This window comes from Rhincodon typus, chromosome 4 (assembly GCF_021869965.1).
Source record: "Rhincodon typus isolate 14 chromosome 4, sRhiTyp1.1, whole genome shotgun sequence".
Lineage (NCBI taxonomy): Eukaryota > Metazoa > Chordata > Chondrichthyes > Orectolobiformes > Rhincodontidae > Rhincodon > Rhincodon typus.
The window spans coordinates 101,984,461-102,009,680 of NC_063335.1; the positions used below are offsets into that span (position 1 = coordinate 101,984,461).

General features: G+C 40.7%; 1 protein-coding gene across 8 annotated transcripts in view; it reads left to right on the forward strand.

The window, feature by feature from the left end:
- The window catches only part of tsnare1 (T-SNARE Domain Containing 1), a 716,417-nt gene that overhangs the window by 281,574 nt on the left and 409,623 nt on the right, over positions 1–25,220 (forward strand). For all 8 annotated transcript variants that reach the window (XM_048595867.1, XM_048595873.1, XM_048595875.1 and 5 more), the window contains 2 exons: positions 4,660–4,737; positions 12,660–12,729. In XM_048595867.1, coding sequence (XP_048451824.1) covers positions 4,660–4,737; positions 12,660–12,729 — 148 coding nt within the window. The remainder of the gene's footprint in view (positions 1–4,659; positions 4,738–12,659; positions 12,730–25,220) is intronic.

Below are 25,220 nucleotides of genomic sequence, written 5' to 3' on the forward strand. Positions count from 1 at the left end.
TTGACAAATACATGAATAGGATGGGAATAGAGGGATATCGTCCCCGGAAGGGTAGGGGGTTTTAGTTGTGAAGGGCAGCATGTCGGTGCAGGCTTGGAGGGCTGAAGGGCCTGTTCCTATGCTGTAAATTTCTTTGTTCTTTGTTCTTTGACTGACCTGTAATTGCTGGCTTATTCTTTGACCCCTTTTTTGAACAAGGGTGTAACATGTGCATTTCTCCACATATGTGACAGATGAGTTCAGTGAGATAAGAGTAACACAGATCAGAAATGGTACTCACTTTATTTTTGTACTCATTGGTTTTCTTAGCTGCTGCACTGCACAGATAATATTTTTCACATCTGACGGCGGTTCTTGCAACAGGTATGACACTTTGGCCAGGCAGTGAGTTCTCCCTAACTGCTGTGACACTTCATTTTCATTGTGATATATAACATGTCTCTGCGCATACGACAGTGCAATCATGAGGACAGCTGCATATGTACTGCCACCTATTCGTGGAGCACGGATGACAGTCATGATGCTTGATTTGAGAGCTTCCCCATCAACAAACAACCAAATCTGTTTTCATTGTGTTTTGTTCCATTGAGGCAGCAATGCATTCTGACTAGTATATTCAAAGTTATATGTGCACTTGGAAAAACAAGATAGAGAACTTTGGCAGTCTTCCAGTTTGGAGCTATTTTATATGATATCTTCATGGTAACAGTGATAGTTGGCTGTCTTCCAAAATAATGATTTCTCGTTCATACCAACTTGCTTAATATAATATCGAATAGATAATTCAGTGAAGACCTGTTGTTCATACCTTTGTTCACATTTGAGGGCCCTGACCTTTGGCCTAAAATAGGTGTTATGGACCAGACCAAACCCCCTCAGAATATATTAAGAAGATAGCCTAGACCCTACCTTTTTCTTATTTTGAAGGCAATTATGAGGCATTACATTTCAGATGCAATTTGATTGGTCCAACTATTCCACATTAAGCATAAACGTAATTTATTTTTACACTACCGTTAAAATACAGACAAAATAAAAATAAAAGAATTGTCTTAACTGAGCTCTATCGAAATGCTCAACAAAACAATACATACATAAACTACAATTAATTAGCTGTTCCAATATAGTAGCAACCCTTAAACTCCCCTTTGGAAAAGGCAAATTTGGTAAAATAGATTGTCTCACATGCAATTCTAGCTGCAGGAAGAGAACCCCAGGTTTTAGCTGAAACAGAAAGGAATAAGAGCTTCCACATCCAGCTTTAAGAATCCAGCAACTGCAGAAATCTAAAACTAAAATTCCTGGTTCTGTAGGAGGTTGACCCCATTCAGAGTGCTTCTACTGTTCCAACTTTTTAAACAAAAACCCCAAGGCCTCACAAGCTATTTACTTTATTGGCTTTGAGCAGACTGCTCATTACCTCTATCTCAACCTTAATTCATTTAACAAAAAGAACAAAATACACCCCTTAAATCCATATTATTGTCACACATATCAAAAGTTTTGCTTATTTTGCTGATGCCAACTTCCGTTTAAATATCTTCTGAACCCTTTTAGAATGTGCCTGAATGTAAAAATCTAAATTTTAGAGTATACATATTTGAACTTCAAGATCAGTACTGGACCCATGCCATTATATTTTGAAACATGAGAATAAAATATCAAAACATTTAAACAATATTCTTTCTTTTCAGCCATTGCAGTAAAGGAATCTTCTCCATTTTTAACATACCTTAAATTTACATCAAAAAATGCATTTAACAAAACAAGAGCTAAGAGCTATTTTTAGATATAAATAAGTTTAAGATCTGCTTGAAAGCTTTCAATAAAATGTGAGAAGGATTTTTCTTGAAATAGCAGAATTGCAGAATGCTTAGTCTTGAGAGTTGAGGGTGTATCCAGTTTTGAGAGCGGATATTCATTTTCAGAGAATTTCATGATGAATTGAAAATCAAGGAGACTTGGATATACTTTAGTTGTATGTAATTTTAGTCACAGGTGACAACTAAGATCCTTTAGGTAGTTCATTTCCATCCGTGTTACATGTGTCTTTGAACTAAAAAGATGACTGTTAACTTTCAATTCTTTTTCCATTTATGGGATGTGAGGAATTTTTGACAAGATCAGCACTTACATTTGAGAAGGTAGTGGTGAACTGCTGTCTTCAAATGTTGCAGTCCATGTTGAATAATCTATAGTGTTGTTCAGAAAGGATTTCCATGGTTTCGGACCACCAACAATAAAGGGACAATGATATATTTCAATTCAGGGTCATGTATGTGTGGAGAGCAACTTATGAGTGGTTGTTCTGCTAGTTTTTGATGCCCTTCTTTTGGGCTGTAGAGGATGCATATTTGCAAGGTGGCATTGAAGGAGTCTGTGAATTGCTGTAGAAGAAGTAAATATTTAAATAGGGAGATGTGGTTAGAATCAGGTTTTCTGCTTTGTGCTGGATTGTGACAAACATCTTGACTTTGTTTGAACGAGACTTATTTAGGAAGGATGTAAGTATTCCTTCATATTCCTTGCCTGTGTCTTAAAGATGGTTCACAGGCTTTGAGGAGTTGGCGGGTATGTTACTAATTGCAGATTTTCAGTCTTTGGCACCTTGTAGCTGTGATAAGATGTTGATGGTGGAAGATTCAGTAATGGCATTGCTATCGAACCTCCAGGGAAGATTGTTGGATTCTCTTTTGTTGGCGCTGGTATTTACCAGGTACTCTTTGCAAAAATATGGCTAGGCACTGATCCTCATGTCAGCACACCCTTATTTAGGTGGGACGTGGGAATCTTGGTTTGTTAGGCTGATTCTCTCTTTGAGAAGTAGGTTTCTTTGGGAGTCAAGGAATTTCCAGTAACTGTCCATATGATCAGGCTGTCTCAGAGATAACCAATAGAGAAAGAGTCAGCAAGAAGCTTTGGTAGGACTAGATTGTGTCTGTGACTCGGGTCTCTCATAGGACTTTGTTTTAAATTTAAGAACAATATGCTTATAGCGCAAGAAACATTGCTTTACAACAAAGTTAGTTTGAAATTCATTATGATGACTAATGTTGTCTGAAGGACTCCATGGTCACTGAGTTGATCCTCTGGGATAGCCGAGCTTAAGACAGAGAGAAAGTTCAGAGTTAAAGAACACTGGAACCAGGAGATCCAAGGTGGCTGCACCTAAGATGTGAGCGGTGCCACATTGAATGGCAAGTTCATAGTGATGAGCTGCCTTCTTGAACCTGGAGCCCATGTTGGATAGTTATACCCACAGAGCTACTACTGTTGGAAGTTCCAGGATCTTAGTCTGTCAATAGTGATATGCTTCCAAAGTTAGGATGGTGTGTGACTTGGAGAGGAGTTTGCAGCTGGTGCTGGTCCTATGTTACCCTTAATCTTTCAGGTAATGGAGAGTATGGTTTTGAAATGTTTTGTTGAAGGATATGAGTCGAGTTATGACGGTGCATCTTGCATATATTTGCTTCAAATTATCTCCATTCATTGGGTTGTCTAAGAATCTCACTACTTAATTAGTAAAACTCTAAATAGTCATGTTGGTGCCATCACTTTATCTTGCTTCATTCTTTGATGGGATATGAGCATTGCTGGCAAGGCCCATCCTAATTACCTTGAATTAAGTGGTTATTGCTGGGAGTTTAGAGTCACATTAAAGCCAGGTTGGGTGAGAATGTCAGATTTCCTCTCCTCTTTTTAAAAAAAAAATCAGTGTCAATTCTAGTGTTAGTAATGGTGACCATGAAACTAATCTTCAATTTCATATCTTATTGTTAATTGAGTTTTTAAATGCCACTAGCTGCCATGCCATGCCCCCAGAGAGTTATTATTGGCTTCTTGTATTACTGCTATGACACTGTCCATCTGCTTATTTATGGAAGTGATATTGTTTGACATTATTCCCGGATCCTGTCACTGGGAATGACGTTGGACTTTGTACAAGACGTGCTATCTTTCTCAATTCTTTAGATGATGCTTACTGTCTCCACCTAGGGCCTAATTTTCATCTCAGCAGAGGGTTTTGCCACTCTCCACCCTCGAAGTGTTGATATATTCAGATGGTTGATTGCACAATTTAAGGTAAATTCAAGGTTGATACTACTTGAAATATTCTCTGTCCTCCCTGGTGCCAGCAGCACAATGCCATTAAAATTTCAGATACAAAATGTCTTGAATATCCAGCAATAATAATTCCAACAGCTTTAGCAGTCACTCAATGTGGCGCCACATTAGCTATTGAGTTGCAGTTGCCAAAATCCCAGTTTTGTCTGCATTTGTAATGATCATGGTAATGTTGCACACCCGATGGTGTGGGCTGGGCCAATCATAGATATTGTTTAAGAAAAAATGCTTGATGTATTTAAAAAAAAAAAAAAATTTGCTAAAGTATGGCCACAAGTGAAGTTTTATTAATGGTTTTAGTTACAGCCAAGCAGTTTTTTAACAAGTTGTCAACTCCGGTTTCTTTTTGGTGATGTTATTACGCAGTTATTTAATACAGTATTAAGTGTCTCTGCTATTTTGGTGGAAGCAACCTTACTAAAAGGAATGCTGCCATTTCATTTTAAGAAAATCAGAGCAATTTAGTTTGAATATTTTAAATGAGGTTATTGTGTTGATCATGTGGTAAATTTTATTTCTGTTATATCCAAATAGCATCTCAGATTGACCCCAATGAAATTCAAGAGGTTTTTCAGGAACTTACAGCAAACATCTTCCGCATTAACACCAATGGTGAGTTTACTTTATGTTCATATCTATTACTTTAGCTTGCGATGGTTGTGTTTTTGCAATGTAATGATTGTATTAATAAGGAAAACGACAGTTAAAAGCCTTGTGAATTAATTGACAGCCCCCTGTAGCTCCCCATTGAATTAGGAAGGCAAAATAATGGATAACCAACACATGGTTAAAGCCATTATAGTCTAAGAGGACTGCTTGCTCATTAGAGAGAGATTGCTGGTGGTGAGTGTAATGTGAGAATGGCGGGTTTGCAATGCAGACTGATGCCAGTAGTGTGGGTTCATTCCCAAACCAGATGAAGTTATCATGAGCGTCCCACCTTCTCAATCTCAGCCCTCACCTGATGTGTGGTGACCCTTGGGTTAAATTCACCACTTTTTGTCTCTTTCTGCAATGAGAGAGTGGCCCTATGGTCGTCTGGGACTATACTAACTTTAACTTCACTTTACCCAACGAATCCTACAGTCTGTCAAATCTAGGCAGAAGGCTAATTCTTTATACAAATTGTGTCCCTGCAGTGAGTTTACAAATCCAGTTGCATGGCATAACCAATCTTGAGGTCCACCTGGTTGGCCTTGTTACGATCAGTACGAGTGTATGTAAACTTCCAAATGGCATTTATCATTGTGCTGCATGACAGATCTGTCAGCAAACATAAAGCCTGTGATATAACAGGGACAATACCAGCCTTGATACAAATTTTGCTGCGTGAAAGAAACAGAGCAATCATGAATAGTTTTTTGTACTAGTGGAGGGTATAGATTGGGAATTTCCCAGATGGCAACCATTCCTTTTATGATTTATATTGATGATTTAGTTTGGGGTGTACAGAGCATGATTGCAAAAATGTAGGGTGGCTCTAAACTTGAAATTATTGTTAGCACTGATGGGGTCAGTGATAGAATTCAGAAGGACTGATGGAATGGGCAGACATATGGAAAGTTAAATTTAATATTGGAAAATATGAAGTGATGTGTTTTGGTAGAAAGAATGCGGAGAGATATAAAATGAGAGTAAGAGTTGTGGCTAGTGGGATAGCACATTCTACTGTCTTGTAGTGCAGTGGTAATGTCCCTACCTCTCAGCCAGAAAATCTGGGTTAAAGTCCCATCTGTCCTAGATGCATGTCATAACATATCTAAATAAGTAGATTTAAAAATGATGACAATTCCAAAGAAGGTGCAAGAACAAAGGGACCTGGTAGAATATGTACTCAAAGGTGACAAGACAAGTTGAGAACGTGGTTACTGAGGTATATGGGATCTTAGGCTTTATTTCATAGGGGACATATAGAATCAAGCCAAGGAAGTTCTGGTAAATCTTTAGAAAATACAAGTGCAGAAACAATTGGCATACTTTATCATGCTCCGTAGTACTTTAGGAATGATGTGAAGACACTGTACAGGGTTCAGAATAGAGTTAAACAAATGTTGCCAAGAATGAGGGACTTCCGTGAAGTAGATAGAGAAACCAGCAGTGTTCTCCTTCAAAAAGGGAAGATTAAGAGCAGACTTGATAGATTTATTCAAAATCGTAAGGGATCTGGATAGAGTTGGGACAACGAAAAACCATTTAAAGAGTCAAAAATCCGAGGCCAAAGTGTCAAAAGAGATGTTATTTTTTATCCAGTCATGGAATGTGGTTCTCGCTGACTGGGCCTGGAAATATTGCCATCACCAACCACCCTTACGAAGGTGGCTGTGAGCTGCCTCCTTAAACGACAGCAGTTCATTTGGTATGAGTAGACTGACTAAGCTATTAAGGAGGGAGTTTCAGGATCTTGAGCCATGAGAAAAAACATTTTTTATATGCAGCAAGTGGTTAAGATCTAGAATGCACTTTCCTGAGAGTGTAACTGAGGCAAGTTCATTCATAAGCTTTCAAAAATGATTTTGATAATTACCTGAAGAGAAAATAAAATGCAAGATCAGGGGCAAGCGTGAGAAGTGGGACCAGCTTGAGTGGCTTTTACAAAGAACCCAGAAGGATGTGGTGACTCATATGGCCTTTATTTATACTGTACCTGATCTATGGTTGCATGATTTGGGCACCTTTCCATCAATTGTCCGAATTACACTAATTTCCATTTCTAGTTATCGGCTAAACTACAAAGTAGAAATACATGTTACAGCAAATGGCTGTGTTAGTGCCTAGTAAGACTACTTAAAAATCATTTCATCTCCCACTTAGCTCAAAAATTATTTTTGCTGCTGTTAGTAGGGTTCTAACGTGAAATGTGAGATAAAGAACGGTCCAAATCGTAATGAAATAGTAATTGATGAACTTACGATCCCTATATTACAAACTTTATTATTCCAGTTTGCACCAAAAATATGATTTTAGTTTGTGATTTTAGTTTGGTTTTCAATGCTTACAGCAGTTTATTTCAGGTATGTTATAGATAATTTTCATTTTTAATAATATTTTCTGCTATTACATCAACGAAGAAAGTGCTGAACTGTCAGAGAATTATTTTTTCAGATCACAAGTTAGCTGAAAAGACATTTCATTTCAGGGACTCAAAATTTGGGAGGAGCACAGAGCTGTATTGACAGTGTTGCTTTTAATGCTTCCATCCGTGTTATAGCAGTTCCCACACGATTTCTTTTGAATTTCTGACAAAAGCACAGTGCCTGCAATGGAAGGGAGGTAATTGCTTCTGGTACTGTAGTCTATGAAGTGATGTGGGGGAGGTGATGCATCACTGTAGACTGGAAATGTTTAAATTGGTTGGAAGCCACTGTAAATTGCCCTGTACATCAGGTGTTCCTTTACTTCCTTGGGTCTCTTGGCCATGCAATGGGTGGTGGATTAAATCAGAGCCATTTTTACTGTTTGTTAGAATCCAAAGCTTATGCAATTACAAAAAAAAGCTGGGGTGGTCGAAATGAAATGAAATTTCTTGCTTGCTGTTTGAGGAGGTTTAAGAAAAAAGCAAGATTAAAAGGGTTCTTGGCGTTTCGTGGACTAGAGTCTAGCCATTAAAAACTGTCACAAAATCAGACATCGGCTTCTTAAAGGGCATAATGAGGTATTCCATTTGAAATATTAACTTGGATTTCTGTTTCAATTCTGAATAAGCAACACAAATAGAATATGAACTTGCATTTATTTGCAGATGCGGATGGAAATGTGTGTTGACTTTTGTTTCAGATTTGCAACATGTATTATTCCTGTAGATTTCCCCCTCCCTGATGGGCTCCTTTGCATTTGTAGGGTTCTGTGCTTTTGCATTTTCCTTTTTATCTGTGGAACAGTGTTAATCATCTTGGTGCATTCATTAAGTTCTCATCTGATTTCGGCCACTGTGTAAATGCACTGGCAGCCTCTAGCGACAGATACATTGAAGTACGGTGTCATTCTATCTGGGAAGAATGTGTGTTATTCCTGCTGTTTGTGTTAGGGTTGATGTTACAAAAGGCGTGTTCAGGAACTGAGACCAGCAGAATTTCCAGTTCCCATCTTAAAGGTTTACATCACTGATTATAAACAAGATGCTGGATGTGGTCCATTTTGCATTACAGCAGTAAATATTTAGAAAAATTAATTAAATGATGATGTTTTAGTGAGGCTAAACTTGGAGTTTGATGGGGGGGGAAGGGGTGGATTTCCAATTACTGGCTGTATATTCTTTCAAACCTCAAAAATGTGCAGCTAGCTGATGAAAATCTCGTGGGACCATTGGGCTTCATTTTAACTTCATGATAAGAGTTTTGACACACCATAATGTAGGCTTACAGCACTCCCAGTCAAATCTAAACTGGAGACTGCTACGAAACAGAAAATGCTGGGAATCCTCAGCAGATCCGGTAGCATATACCTGTGGAGAGAGAGAAAAATGCTTCAAGTTATTTTTGATCAGGGTTTCAGATCTTGATGAAAAATCATTGACATAGGGATGGATATCCCACTTCAAATTAAGAAACACAATGCAGACTATTGCCCAGTTGTTGTCACATTCCCATCTGCTAAATGTAAGTCCAGTTTAACAGAATTTTATATTTCCAGAGTTGGGCAGCAGACTGAGTGCAGGGCTGAAGTGGGGCCAAAGGAGGATGGCTACCAAGCAGGCCAAGTTTTCCGCATGCTTGTTAGGCTCTATAGGCCACACCTTCCTTAATGACTCATTTAAATCAGATTTTCAACTACTGACTACAGAAAAAGAGCTACTTGTCTGTCAGGCAAGAACAGATTTGCAATCAATCAAACTCGAATCTATTGGAAGTGGGGACCAGTTGAGTCCTGTCTGATTTGTTTTACCTGATGATGCCCAATCTGTCATGCTGAAGGTGGGATGTTCCTCCTAATCAATGTGTCCATTTTTTCCCCAATACTGCTGCTGCTGCTGTCCTAGCTGTTCCCCTCTTGTCTGCTCTGTTGGGCAGAGCAAAGAGCAGGATGCAAGGATTATGTGACAGTTTCTGCAAGCTCCTGCTCCCAGATTGAACTGTATGAAAGTCCATTGTTTTCGATTGGATAAAATAATCTAATGCACATAAGCGCTTCCATAATGCTGCTCAGTTTAATCTTCATTTACTTTTTAATCACACAGCCATTTAATCAATCAGCACATTGAAAATATATTGTACACATAATATACTGTGACATTATGATATTTGAAATTAGCAAGCTGTTTTCAACTTTCCAGTCAAAATGTTTTGGAAATCACAGCAGGCTTCCCCATGGTTCACAAATTTACTTATCTGGTTTGTACAGATTTCAGAAACTTACCTGAATCAACAAAAATCCCAGTACCTCATTACAGCCTCAGTTCAAACATGGACAAAAGAGCTGAATTCCAGAGGTGAGGGGAGAGTGACAACCTTTGACATCATGGCTGCATTCGACCAAGTGTTGTATCACAGAGCCTTAGCAAAACTGGATCAATGGATACCAGGGGGCAAACTCTTGGATGGTTGGAGTCATACTTGACACATAGGAAGATGGTCATGGTTGTTGGAGATCAGTCATCTCAGCTCCAGGAGTTCCTCAAGGTAGTATCCTAGGCCCAACCATCTTCAGCTGCTTCATTAATGACCTTCCCTCTGTCATAAAGTCAGAAATCGGGATGTTCGCTGATGATTGCACAATGTTCAGCACTATTCACAACTCCTCAGATACTGAAGCAGTCCATGTCCAAATGCAGTAAGATCTGCACAATATCCAGACTTAGGCTGACAAGTGGCAAGTAACATTTGTGCCACACAAATGCCAGGCTATGACCTTTACCAACAAGAGACAATCTAACCCCCGCCCCCAAGTGCAGTGGCTACAAGAGCAGGTTAGACAGAGGCTAGGAATACTGTGGGCGAGTAACTCACCTTCTGACTCCACAAAGCCTGTCCGCTATCTACAAGTCACAAGTCAGGAGTATGATGGAATACTCCCCACTTGCCTGGATGAGTGCAGCCCCAACAACACTCAAGAAGCTTGACACCATCCAGGACAAAACAGCCTGCTTGATTAGCACTACATCCGCAAGCAATCACTCCCTCCACCACCAATGCCCACGAGCGGCAGTATGTACTATCTGCAAGATGCAGTGCAGAAAGTCACCAAAGATCCTCTGACAGCACCTTCCAAACCCACAACCACTTCAATCTAGAAGGACAAGGGCAGCTGATATATGGGAACACCACCATCTTCAAGTTCCCCTCCAAGCCACTCACCATTCTGACTTGGAAATATATCACTGTTCCTTCACTGCTGCTGGGTCAAAATCCTGGAATTCCTTCCGCAATGGCATTGTGGGTCAACCCACAGAAGGCAGTTCAAGAAAGCAGTTCACCACTACCTTCTCAAGAGCAACTAAGGATGAGCAATAAATGCTGGCCAAGCCAGAGATGACCACATCCTACAAAATGAATTAATTTAAAAAAATGTATCAAATGAAGTTGCACTTGCAGCTGATGTTTTACGTGGTGGGTGTGGTGATGTCACTTATGTGAGTGTGAGATCGTAACCTGCCATTATTTCTGAACTGTTGGAAAATGGTATTTATTTTGAGCGTAGCCTGGTAAGTTTGAAATAAAGCCCCTCACGAAATCTCAGCCTACTGAGTTGGCTTTTCTCCACAGGTGCTACGTGACTTGCTGAGCATTTCCAGTATTTTCTCAATTTCCAGTATGTGCGGAAAGCAGAAATTTTATGTGGACATTTAACATTTGTAATGTAATATGCTTTCTTCCCACTTGCATTCTCTTTCATGCTGTGACATAGCACGGGACAATCCTGAAAAGAGCGAGTACAACACAATAAATCCATTTGTAATATGGGATTCAGAAATTCCCAACTTAAGGAGTTTTGTGCATAATTTTAAAAGGACAGGTTTCAAAAGAGGAGCTAAAAAAATGAATGCGGCAGAGTGCTAAACACCATAGGGGAAAATTGGACTATTATTAATGCTGAACACACAATTGTTACTGACAAGCCGAAGCTAAACAAAGGTGATTTTCCAGGTAATTCACATGAAGAAAATAAAATACATAGGATAAGGGAAAGCATTCACTAGAATTTGTAAAGAATATGTAGAAACATAGAATTTGAAAGTGGCCAATTGATCCATTGTATCCACGTCAGTTGTCCATACCCTTATATGTTCAGGCAGATCAAGGACATATTCAAATCTTTTGTAAATGATATGAGGGTTTCTGCCTTTTCTACATTTTAGGCAGTGAGTTCTAAATACACATTATTGCTGGGCCCCTCAATCATTTTTAACTTTATATCTTTGAACCCCTCAACCAAGGGAAGTAGTTCTTTCCCATGCACTTCATCTGGACCCCTTGTAAGTTAATACACTTCACTTATTACTGCAGCCTTCTCTAATCCAAAGAAAACAAGCCTAGCCAGTACAATCTTTCCTGACAACTAAAGCCCTCGTATCCAGGCAATATCCTCAACTAGGGGTTCCAATTGCCTGAAGAGAGAGAGAGAGCCCCATGATGGTTCCTGGGAACATGACTGGAGTGTGTATGTGTTTGAGGGGGAGTGGGGAATGGAGTTGGGATCAAATGATGGTGCTGCTGAAGACCACAGTCAGGGGATGCTGGATGTCTGTGGTCCAAAAGGAGATGCTGGGGGAGTCCTTTGGTGGAATGGCTGGACCCCAACAAGAGGTGTGGTGTGGAGGCATTCTGTGATAGTCTGGATGGGCTCTGCTGATGGCTGCTGGGGTCTAATGTTGACTTGTGGGAACAGAGAGTTGAGCGTTTTCTTGGGATATGGTGGTTCTTAGTGGAAATGTTGTACCTGGAGGAAAGACTCCATTTTTGTTTTTTGCCTGGTTCACAAATTCTTCGTATAAAAGCAATTAACCAATTACTTCACCTTTTTAAGCTGCTGAATTTCTTGAGATTTGGTGAATCCCTGCAATTTGTGGTTAAAAACTGAAACAGATCTTCAATTCAAGGAACATGACCACATTTTTATGAGATGATAAACCCCTTTCTGCAAGTGCACTTCTGTGTTCTTCATGCTGCCTCTATTAAAATCAGAAACTGGCAAGTTCAAGTAGGCCTGGGCTCCTGTTTCAGATTTTTTTACATTTTAACCTCTGAAGTGACCAGACTGCGCACATTTATATCTCACCCACATCATATCCTGTGAGTCAATTATGTGTAAATTACACTCTTATCAGCAATTTTAGATTGGGGGAGAAAAAAACAGAAATATCAATCCATTTCAATGTTTAATCTTTGTCTTCCAGCCAACATCTCCTGCGGTTTGTAATATTGCCGTTGGGTATCAAATTGGAATTGCAAGACTTCTTGCTTTAAATTTATTGCATCAATAAATCTTAACTGGATCACACAAAAGCAAAAAGGCAGCATGTTCGTGGAAGAGCCTGACCTTTCTGTCAGCCAGTGTTTCAGCCTCTCATTCTCATTAATCCTCACCTTTTTTTTTTGCAGTGACTTCCTTAGAGAAGAGTCTGCAAGCTCTGGGGACGCCTAATGACACACAAGAGCTTAGAGATGGACTGTGAGTCACTTTTTGATATAGATTTTTACAAGAAGACTAATGGCTTTGTCTACTGTTATGCTCAAACTGCATTGTGTAATCTTATATGTGTGAATAATGGCCACATACAAAAATGGTCATCGATTCACCTCTGTAAAACTGGTCTTGGAATGATCATCAGGTGTAACTGAGACTTGCTAATAACATCATAGTGTGAAACTTAAAACTAATTTAGTCCTTTATGTCAAGGACATTTAGCTGTGAAGCTGAGAGTTGAAATAGAGGACAAGCTATTCTTGAATATAGAAATGCTGCTTATTTTAGTATGTTCAAACTGATTACATTTGGAACAGGGTGACAAAATGCAATTATTTTCATAATAAAGATGAATGAATTGTTTTGTAGGTTAGGCTAAAGGAAGTAACTTTTTATTAGTATTGATTTATGTTCATTTGTCACAAATGTACTGATCAAAAATGAGAGAGTAGAAATTAAATTATTTTTCTCCTCCACTTCGTACATTTGGCAGTGAAATGGGCTCAGTGAATGAGATTTTTACTGGAGATGCAGATTGGTGACCATCGCTTTCGTGTTTTCCCGGACCACTCACTATAGATAACAAGTAAATAGCACTGACTAGAAGACATACCAACCATTCAGCAAAGCAACAGTCTCAAATCTTATCCAAATGTCAGATGAGTTACTGATAGAATTGTGACTAGAAACAATGTTCTTTTTCTGTTTTTTCATTCCTATATTTTGGATATCACTTCTCAAATACGTGGCTTGGTAGGTAATTTTGGCAGACAGTTAAGCATCAACCATACCTCTATGGGTCTGTTGTTATAAATAGGTCAGATGGGATAAGAATCACAAATGGATGGCTCTCATTAAGCCAGCTCTTGCACAGTGCAGGATCTTTTGATCAGGTACTGAGTCCCGGTGAATGAGGGATATCTACTTGGAGTCCACAAATGACCAAGAGTATTTGTTTTTTGGGCTTCTTGCATGGCTGTTGATATGCACACTGCTGCTTGTGTGATTCCCAGTAACACTAGGATAAGACTTTCAAGTGCATACTAATTATCATGATCAGTATTACTGATACTAGATGTTATTCCAGATTTTACTTCATTAATTGATTTCAAGTCTTACTGCTGCTATGCTTTCTTCTTCTTCCCTTGAGGAAAAGATGACCAAGTGATTGGTAAATTTCAAAGGGGATGTCAGCTGCTAAGGCTGACCTGTACCCAAAAAGTCTGTTGTAAATAGGACAGGGATACAACAAATAATTCTGTTTTGAGAGATAGTAGGAGCTGCAGATGCTGGAGAATCTGAGATAACAAGTTGTAGAGTCAATTGAACACAGCAGGCCAAGCAACATCAGAGGAGCAGGAAAGCTGACGTTTCGGGTCTAGACCCTTCTTCAGAAATGGGGGAGGGGAAGGGGATTCTGAAATAAATAGGGAGAGAGTGGGAGGGCGGATAGAAGATGGATAACGGAGAAGATAGGTGGAGAGGAGACAGACAGACAGGTCAAAGAGGCGGGGGTGGAGCCAGTAAAGGTGAGTGTAGGTGGGGAGTTAGGGAGGGGATAGGTCAGTCCAGGGGACGGGATGAGCTAGTAGGTTGGAGACGGGGGTGGGGCTTGAGGTGGGAGGAAGGACAGGTTAGGGAGGCGGGGACAAGCTGGGCTGGTTTTGGGATGTGGTTGGGGGAGGGGAAATTTTGAAGCTTGTGAAATCTACATTGATACCATTGGGCTGCAGGGTTCCCAAGCGGAATATGAGGTGCTGTTCCTGCAACCTTCGGGTGGCATCGTTGTGGCACTGCAGGAGGCCCAGGATGGACATGTTGTCTAAGGAGTGGGAGGGGGAGATGAAATGGTTTGCGACTGGAAGGTACAGTTGTCTATTGCGAACCGAGCGTAGGTGTTCTGCAAAGCTGTCCCCAAGCCTCCGCTTGGTTTCCCCGATGTAGAGGAGGCCACAACGGGTACAGCGGATGCAGTATACCACATTAGCAGATGTGCAGGTGACCCTCCCCCTCTCTCCCTATTTATTTCAGAATCCCCTTCCCCTCCCCCATTTCTGAAGTAGGGTCTAGACCCGAAACGTTAGCTTTCCTGCTCCTCTGATGTTGCTTGGCCTGCTGTGTTCATCCAGCTCTACACCTTGTTATCTCAGATTCTCCAGCATCTGCAGCTCCTACTATCTCTCAAAACAGAATTATTTGTTGTATCCCTGTCCTATTTACAACAGGACTTTTTGGGATGGAGGTGAGGGAGGAGGTGTGGGGGCAGGTGTAGCACTTCCTGCGGTTGCAGGGAAAAGTGCCGGGTGTGGTGGGGCTGGAGGGGAGTGTGGAGCAGACAAGGGAGTCACGGAGAGAGTGGTCCCTCCGGAAAGCAGATAAGGGTGGGGAGGGAAAAATGTCTTTGGTGGTGGGGTCGGATTGCAGATGGCGGAAGTGTCGGAGGATGATGCATTGGATCCGGAGGTTTGTGGGGTGGTACGTGAGGACGAGGGGGATTCTGTTTTGGTTGTTATTGTGGAGACGGAGTGTGAGGGATGAGTTGCGGGAAATGCAGGAGACACGGTTGAGGGCGTTCTTGACCACTGAGGGGGGGAAGTTGCGGTCCTTGAAAAACGAGGACATCTGAGATGTACAAGAGTGGAATGCCTCATCCTGGGAGCAGATGCGGTGGAGGCGAAGGAATTGGGAATAGGGGATGGCATTTTTGCAGGAAGGTGGGTGGGAGGAGGTGTATTCTAGGTAGCTGTGGGAGTCGGTTGAGTTAGTTGTTTGCTTTGGATTTCTGCTGCTTCCGTTTTCTCTCAGCTTCTGATATATGCTTGCTTGCAAAAGCAGATGCACCATTTTTAAAAAAAAATTGAATCAACAATGAACAGGAATCCTGGGCAAGCATTTCCCAAAACTCAAAGTCAAAGTGAAAACTCATATGTGGAGCTTTCAGTGTATTCCTGTTTCCATGAGACACATCTCAGACTTGAGCCATAGAAGATTTACTTTGGTGAGCGAGTGTTGAGCATACTGGCTACAAGACCAGCTGAGCTCGCTTGTGACTGTCAATGCGATGAGGATGCCTGGTATCTTGTTCTTTCATCTGATCTTTAGAAGTTTCCAAACCCATTTCGAGCAAAAATGGTTGATGTTCTCATCATGACTGTAGTGCACAGTCCAAGACTGGGCTATTTCTCTAGTGACTTGTAGTTCAGTAGGCAGATTAACACCTCTTACCAAGAGTGATCTTTGAAGTTTGCCAAAGGCTACATTATTTTCTTGGCAATTCTCGAATGTGCTTTGTCATCGATATAGACAGCTTGAGAGGGTGTGCTGCCAAGAAAAGTGAACTTTATCCACTGCTCATAGGTCCTGGCCATGGCTGTAATGATGGGCTGAAAATACTGTTCTACCTGGAACAGGCCAACTCTCAACTTTGTTTTCTTCACACTGATAAGGCTGAAGTTTCATGTGCTTTGGAGAACATGTTCGTGCGATATGGCATGTTCACCTTGAACTGGCAGCTGGTACACTGGTAAACAGGAAATCACAAACTCTGCCCTTCAATACCTTGGTCTTTGTCTGGAGATAGCTAAGGGGTTGAACAGCTTCCTGTCCATGCAATGACTGATTTTAATTACAACAGTAACATCATGAAAGACATCAGAAAGAATGGCACGGAAAAACATGAAGAAGAGATTTGGTGCTAGCATGCAGCATTGTTTATTCATGACTGGGTATGGGCAAGGCGTCTTACAATCATTCAGAACTGCTCAAGTATGCCATCATTGAATGAGCAAAGCATTCCAGTTGTGGTCAGTTTCTCAGTGCAGCTAACTTTCTCCATTATCTTCGAAAGCCCTTCTCAGCTTTCTGTGAGTCAGTAGCCTTTTTATGTTGGCATTTTTGCTGGAGTTGTTTAACTGCTACACCACATCAATGTATTTTCACCTTTTCTTCTGAAATGTAACTATATGGCAACAGATCGTAGAGGCATACAACACAGAAACAGACCCTTCGGTCCAATCACTATAATCCCAAACTAAACTAGTCCCATTTGTCTGTGCTTGGCCCGTGTCCCTCCAGACATTACTTATTCCAATCAAAGATGTTGCTCCAAGCCGTTCAGAAGGATTCTGGTGATTGTTGCAAGATTGGTGAGTTCCTTTTTGATGAAAAGTGGACGGTGAAGGCACCTTTTGATTTTTTTTTTCAGAGTTTCTCTCGTTTCCACATAGAGTCATGGAAAGTCAATGAGATCTTCCAGCACAGAAAAAAGACTCTTAGTCCCATTGTACCTGTGCCAGTAATCAAACATCTTTCTATTCTAATCCCATTTTCCAACTCTTGGCCTACAGTCTTGTACGCGATGGTGTTTCATGTGATCGTCTAAATATTTCTTATATGTCTTGATAGTTCCTCCTTTTATCACCCTTTTTGTTCGTGAGTTCCAGATACCCACCACTTTCTGATTAAAATACATTTTCTTCAGATCCCTTCTATAAACTTCCTGTTCCTGACATTAAAATTGCCCTTTGATTATTTATCCCTTCACTATGAGGAAAAGATTTCTTCCTATCTAAACCCCTGATAATTTTGCACATCTTATTCAGGTTCCCACTAAGCCTTCAGTGCTTGAAAGAAAACAACTTCAGTTTATCTAGTCTCTTCATAGCTGAATCACTGTAGCCTAGGCAACAGTTTGGTGAATTGTCTCAACACTGCCTCTAGTGCAATCTCGTCCTTGCAGTAATCTAGTGATTTGATTTGATTTATTGCATTTACGTGTACCTAAGTACAGTGAAAATCTTTGTTTGCGAGCAGTACAGGCAAATCATAGTAAGCAAGGAAGTACAGTTGGCAGGGTTCTTAGACAGAGCGAGGCAAATAGGTTACACTGCCCAGGAGGTGCACGAAGCAAGATCAACGTTAACAAGACCGACACTGTTTGAAGTTAGAGAGTCCATTCATCAGTCTAATAATGGCAGGGAAGAAGCTGTTGTTGAATCTGTTGTTGAATCTGTTGTTGCATGTGTTCAAGTTTCTATATCTTCTGCCTGACAGAAGAGCTTGTAGGAGAGCATTACTGGGATGGAAAGGGTCTTTGATGTTGGCAGCCTTTCTGCAGCAGCGAGAAGTGTAAATGGAGTCCATTCGTGGAGGGTTGGATTCCGTGATGGTCTGCACGCAACCTTCTCTAGTTTCTGATGGTCCTGATCAGAGCAGTTGCCATACCAGGCCATTATGCACCCTGATAACATGCTTTCTATGGTGCATCTGTAAAACTTGCTGAGGGTCCTTATGGATAGGCCAAATTTTCTGAGCTGCCTGAGGAAGATGAGGCGTTGTTGTGACTTCTTGACTGTCACATCTACATGGGAAGTCCAGGACAGGTTGTTGGTTATCATCACTGCTAAGAACTTGACGCTCTCAACCTTCTCAACTTTTGTTCCATTGATGTAGATGGGGGAGTGTTATCCTCCTTTCTTACTGAAGTCAATGGTCAATTCTTTAGTTTCGCTGATGTTGAGAGAGAGGTTGTTTTCATTGCACCACATCACCAAGCCCTATATCTCCTTTCTGTATTCTGACTCATTGTTGTTTGATATCCGTCCTACCTTGGTGGTGTTGTCAGCAAACTTGTAGATGGCGTTGGTTCGGAATTTAGCACCACAGTCGTGGATGTACAGGGAGTACAGTAGGGGCTGAGAACTACACCAGAACTGCACACATTACTCCAGCTGTAATCAAGCCAACATTATAAACAGCTCTATAGACTATAAAGTTGAGACCAGACATTGGTCTTGTCATCCATAACTGGTATAGCTTCAGGTCCTGGAGCCTTGTCACTGGCTGGGAGTTCGATTGTGTGCTTTGTTTCTCTCAGTATGAGAGAGTCATGAGGGCAGTTGATGAAAACTTGTTGATTGCATTTTTGCTGATGGATAAAGGCAAATTGAATATGATTAAAAGTGCTCTGCCCAGCTTTCCAAAATATATGCTTTTTCTGTGCATAGCACTGCCCCATCAGCACTGATGATTAGTGATAGACCAGTAAACTGAAACTTGACGACAGAATTTGGAGCATCATGAAATCCCTTCTAGATTTTGTAGTCTGCATATGACTTAAGCTTCTCTGTTTTCTAATTCTACCAAGCTGATGTCAGGGAGGTGATGACCTCCTGGTATTATTGCTCAACTGCTAATCTAGAGAACCTGATAACATTCTGGGAACCTGGGTTCGAATCCCGCCACGGCAGATGGTGAAATTTGAATTCAATAAAACATCTGGAATTAAGAATCCAATGATGACTATGAATCCATTGTCAAATGTCGGAAAAACCCATCTGGTTCACTAATGTCCTTTAGGGAAGGAAACTGCCGTCCTTACCAGGTCTGGCCTACGTGTGAGTCCAGACTCACAGCAATATGGTTGGCTCTTAACTGCCCTCTGGGCAATTAGGGATGGACAATAAATGCTACCTTGTCAGTGATACCCTCATCCTGTTAATGAATAAAGAAAAAAGAAAGGTGGGTGTCCTCCAGAACAGTAAAATACATTGTATCCCTGAACATTGCCCTGTCATTCTCAGTGCAAAATGTATCCATTTTCACTGCACAAAGTGACTATCGAGTTTCCCTGAGAGAGACTCATTCCTGACCGTCTGATGAACTTTGAGACCTTGAGATGCCTCAAGATTTTCATCCCCTGGGGACCTTGACATTTAAGTTTGAAATGATGTAAAGATGTTATGTTGGTCAGTACAGTAGTACTGAAGTGTCGCATATGCCTTTAATTACATGCATACTACTTGTCTGGTGATAGCATGATTGATTAAACACATTGACTGTGTTTGGATCCAAAAAAAGGGAGAAAACTGTGCTGGTGTTGAATACTCAAGCTCAGCAAGTATCTTTAATAGGAGGAGATCATTGATCTGCATAATGATCCATTAGCATGTCTGACTTTGGCACAGTGGTAGTTTAGGAGTGGAGATCATCATAGAATTTATCCTGGATTTCTTTAGGCTTGCTCATGTTTGGAGTGTACACAAATGGTGGATTTAACCCATCGGATGATAATTGACAACTTGCCTTTCTCAAGGGTATCTTACTGACAAGATGTTTCATCACACCAAAGTCCACACCATCTTTGTTCTATTTTTGTTTTCACAATCACTGCAAAGAAATGTTTAACCTGCATCAATTTCTTTGAGCTGACTGGTTTCAGGTAGTCACATGTCACTTAAGGACAGCAACCTAACCAGTTCTCTATCAATAGGTGCAGTTCTTCTCTCAGTCCAGCAACGTTGTCCATGGTAGAACGTATGATCCACAAGTCAGTGGTGTAATCTTTATTTTTTCTTCAGAGTGAATTATGATCATGTTAATAGAGATCCTTTCCAGCTATGACCTCCTGCCCAGAGAAGTGAAGTAGACACTTTTAACAGCATCTTTTCTAATTCCTTCCTTCTACCAGACTAAGTACTATATACTTAGTGACTCATGTAGACACACCAAGCTCCATTTCTGCTTCCTCCAGTGACAAACAGGGCTATGCCTCAAGGCACCTGTGTCCAGGTTCCAGCTCCCAGTGAATCCAAACCTGCTACATCATCACTAAACAGATAAAAGAATGACAATAGATAAATTGAATTGCGTTGAAGGGAAGTTGTGCATGGCCAGCCTCAGCTCTCTTGTTTTGACCCATCTTTGTCCAGTAGCAAGACAAGTCTACACAGCTAGAGGTGGATTTGAATGTATAGTGTGACCATGATGTCTTCTGTGTCATAATGAGCTCTACTCATTCCACAGTATGGTGCTGATCTGCCTTGAAGGCCTTTAGACCTCAACCTGGTTTCATCTGTCTGGTCTCCCAGAATCAATCTCTGCATGCTAGACAAATCCCTAGGTAGCTGAGGGTAGGAGACCTGACAACTATACTCGCCTAATCTGGCCTGTCTGTCAAGTAGCCTCTTGGGTATGGCCACTGTCATTCATTAATTTTGTGTTTGCTTCTACTGATTGGCCACCATCAGGTACAGGTTAATGATCATTTATTCAAGCAACTGCAGGGAGCATCTGCCCTAGGTTGGCTACTGCATAGCTGTGCTAAAGACAAGAAACCCATTTGATTTTAATGCACAGCTAGTCATGTGCACAGTTATTTATTAGAATTACAATCTTGTCTGCAAAAGGCAGGAGTCTCTTGTCCTAGGTGAATATCTTTACTTACCCAAGCAGGGCCTCATTATCCATGCCCGAAGTTGTCTCTATTCCTGGTATGTTTGCTTCATCCCCTATCTATTTAGGCTCATGCCCCCGGCCCGTTCGTCTCCTAAACCAGTTAATGTTTTGTGATTTTCAAGGTTTTTCTGGAGGGTTCTGCTGATGAAGCCCTATTGGTGTACAAGATTCTTTTGGAGAATTCTGCTCCTTTTGGTTTTGCCATGAACTCTGAAATCTCTATTTAACTCTTCCAGTCAATTTAATTCTTACACTAACAACTATTTGGAGGCACACTTGTGAGACACGGGTGAAGATCTTGACAGATAAAGAATGCACCATTCCAACCCATCTACAGGAACTGCTAACCCTCCCTTACCCCGTAGTCTCCAAGGCTCAACCATCTTCAGCTGCTTCCTCAGTGACCTTCCCTCCAACCTAAGGTCAGAAATGGGAATGTTCACTGGTGATTGTACAATGTTCATCACCATTTGCTATGCCTCTATCACTGACGTATTCCGTGCCTATAAGCAGCAAGAACAGGGCAATATCTAGGTTTGAGCTGATAAGTGATCAGTAACATTCACACCACACAAGTGCCATGCAATGACCATCTTCAGCAAGAGAGAATCTAACCATAGTCCCTTGACAGTCAATGGCATCTCTGAGTCCTTCACTCTGAACATCTTGGGATCACCATTTGCCAGAAACTGAACTAAATTAGGCATATAAATGCTGTGGCTTCAAAAACAGTTCAGAGGCTAGGAATCTTGCAGTGAGTAACTCACCACCTGACTCCCCCAAAACTGTCCACCGTCTACAAGGCACAAGTCAGGAGTGTGGTGGAATACTCTCCCCCCCTCCCCCCCCCCCCCCCCCCCAAAAAAAAACACCTTATTTGGATGTTTACGGCTCCAACAACACTGAAGTAGGTCAACATCATATTTGAGTGCGCTAAGGGATGGGTAATAAATGCTTGTCCAGTCAGCAAACGACACATCCTCTGAATGAATAAACAAGAAAAACACTCCTTGCATCCCTGTTTAGTTCCTGTGCTATTATTTGAATTTACATTTCTTGACCTTATCCAAGCCTCTCTGTTATTGGACCTGAGACATAATGTAGCAATAACCTAATGCAATGCTGTGCGCTAGCACTGTCCAATTTACATGTCATACACAGAGCAGGAAATAGACCAATTGCATTAATTTGATATTTCAGTGAATATTTTACACATTTGTTGCAAGAATAGAATAACAGATGCTAATTCAAATGTATCCAGAAGCTACTAAACTGTTTAAGAAGTATTGAATTGTTTGTATCTACTGGTGGGTTACAGGATGCGGAGATTAAATAATGCCTTGTAAATCCATGCCAAAAAATCATTGCTATTTATTTAGAAGCTAGTTGTTAATTAACATCAGATTATGATAAATACTATTAGCTTCATGTTTGAAATTAATTGTTTAATGTAGCTTTGTGAGGGCATGTCTGATAAGTACAGCCTTCCTATGTACATCCTATTTTCTATGGATAAAAGGGAATGTGCTGATTTTAGAAAATGTGATGACTTTGAATTCTGAATAGAATTCTTCCTTTCCCTAGTTGCAATTTAATCCATCTGAAAAAATAATGCAAATATAGATTTTTTGTTTGAAGTTAAGTTTTTCCAGAATCTACAACTCTTGCGTTGATGGGTACACTTCTGTGTGATCATATTTGAAAAGTGTGTCAGATCTATTTGGTTTCTGAAAATACATCTCCCAAAGCACAAAAACTCATTTTCTCAATTCTGACTCATTCAAGGAACCGTAGTACTTGCTGTGTGTTTGTCTGTGTTTTTAGTGCCGAAATAACTTTGTTTTCACTTGCTTTATAGGCCAAAGCTCTGGGATTAAGCCTGATGTGTGGAACCTAGCTTGCTTCACCAGGGAAAGATACAATCTAAATTCTATTGCATTGCTGTCAGATTACTGTGTGTTTTGTTCGTGGCCTCAAATATTGTTTTGCATTTGTGTTGGACCAGTTCTTTTTTAATTGCATGCCACCTGGTTCCTCATATCAGGTGACACTTGTCTACCTATGATTTATTTCTTCCCTTTGATCATGGCGGTGACGATGCCGATGGAGGTAAGATGGCGCCGAAGAATGGTGACACGGTTCCAACGGTGGAGGCACGGCTCTGGGACGTGGCTGGGCCCAGGTACCTGACTGCGGTGAAGTACATGACTTGGGGCACCTGAGAGTTCGCAGACTGAGGGATGGATTTTGTGGCTTTGTTTCATAGAGGAAGCGGGGCACTGATCTGGATGTTTTCTTTTCTTTTGACTGTTTCTTTTATTTCTGCTTCTGTTTTTAATCCCGTCTTTTGCATACTAAGATGGCGCCTTTGTATGCTTTTTAACTGTATTCCTGTACACGAGTACATGTGACGATACAGTATAAATCTAATCTAAATCTTTTCCATCTTCCCTCCAACATTTCTAGAACTGTTCTCTCATTGAAATAGTGTTCCTGTGAACAGGCACTGTAACATTGTCTGACATGCAATGAACCTATGGAACTCTCAGACTATTCCTTGTTCACTGTGTGTTCTGATTGTGTCATTGCCTTGTCAATGACTTTCATTGCCTTTTAAATGTAGAGATCTAAGTTATTGTGGTCACAGCTTCAAGGATAAGCTAAGCTCATCAGATAGAATTTAAAAAGCGTAATACAAAGAAAATTTCAAAAAAATCTGAATTGAGTGGATTTCTGCATTTGATTTGATCCAGCCACTAAGGTTTGAGTCTTGTAATTATGTGTACATATTTAGAATACAGTGAACTTCTGCAACCTCATTTTATTATTCTTTAGCTGCTGCATTCTTAGCACAAGAGTAAGTTGCATTTTTTGTGAGGCGTTTGTCGGACCACATATTTTCATAACTTTGGTATTTATATGAATAAATCAACTCTTTTGTGGCAGGACAAACTAAGCAATGAGAAGTCCAAATTGCCCGTTTGAAAGAATTCAGTGAGCAGGTTGATTTTGTATGTTATATTGTATAGGATTCAAGGCCCCAGTTACTTTTTTGAGTCAGGCCTCACCTTCCACATGTGGGCTAGTTGGCTTTGTTATCTATATACTGTACAGACTTGTTCAAGTGCTGCCCATTGTTTACATGCAAGGGTAAAGACAAAGACTTTTGCTGTTAGGTCAATGAGAGCACATTGGTCTTACTGTTGCATGTGTCCTGCAGTTGCATTTATCTCAAGATTTGATAGTCATGGCAATATTATTAGCCACTGTTCACAAGAATTGCCAGCATGAATTTTAGCACGTTGATTGTGGGTTTTTGATGTCCCTGTGACTAGGAAGGTCAGTGTTGCTCATGACTTTTTGCACCTTGTGAGGCACAATGGTGAAACAGTGAATAACGGATAGGGAACTTTAGAACAGCACTGAGGAGCTAGCCAATTATTGGGATATATTTCTGGTTGGCAAATGTCAAAGTCAATGAGGATTCTCATTCATCACTGTCTGCTATAAGGAGAAGGGAGAAAAGTCAGATCCAGAATAAGGGAGGATGGCCTAGTGGTATTATCGCTGGACTGTTAATCCAGAGACCCAGATATTGTTCTGGGGATTTGGGTTCAAATCCTCCACAGCAGATGGTGGAATTTGAATTCAATAAATATCTGGAATTAAGAATCTAGTTGATTGTTGGAAAAACCCATATGTCCTTTAGGGAAGGAAACTGCCATCCATACCTAACAATATATGTTAGCGAGATGGAGGAAGGAAATGAATATACTGCAGCCAATTTTGCAGATAATGCAAGAATAGGTGGAAGGACAGCTGTGAGAGCGATACAAACAACTTGTTGATGTACTGATAGGTTAAGTAAGTGGGTAAAATATTGTCAAATAGAGTCTGTAAGGGGGGAGGAGGATGCAGGGATTAAATAATGCCTTGTAACTCTATGCCATAAATTCATTACTATTTAGAAATTAGTTGTTGATTAACATTAGTATACTCTTGATCATGCTTAAGTGATGGAAGGTGTCATCAGCAATGCTTTTAAGCAGCACCTGCTCAGGAATGACTTGCTCAGTGACATCTGGTTTGAGTTTTGCCAGGACTACTCTGTTCCTGACCTCATTGACAGCCATGGTTCAAACATGGACAAAAAAGCTGAATTCCAGAGGAGAGCTGAGAGTGACAGCCCTCGACATCAAGGCTACATTTGACTTAGTCCATTCAAGGAGACTTGGAAAAAC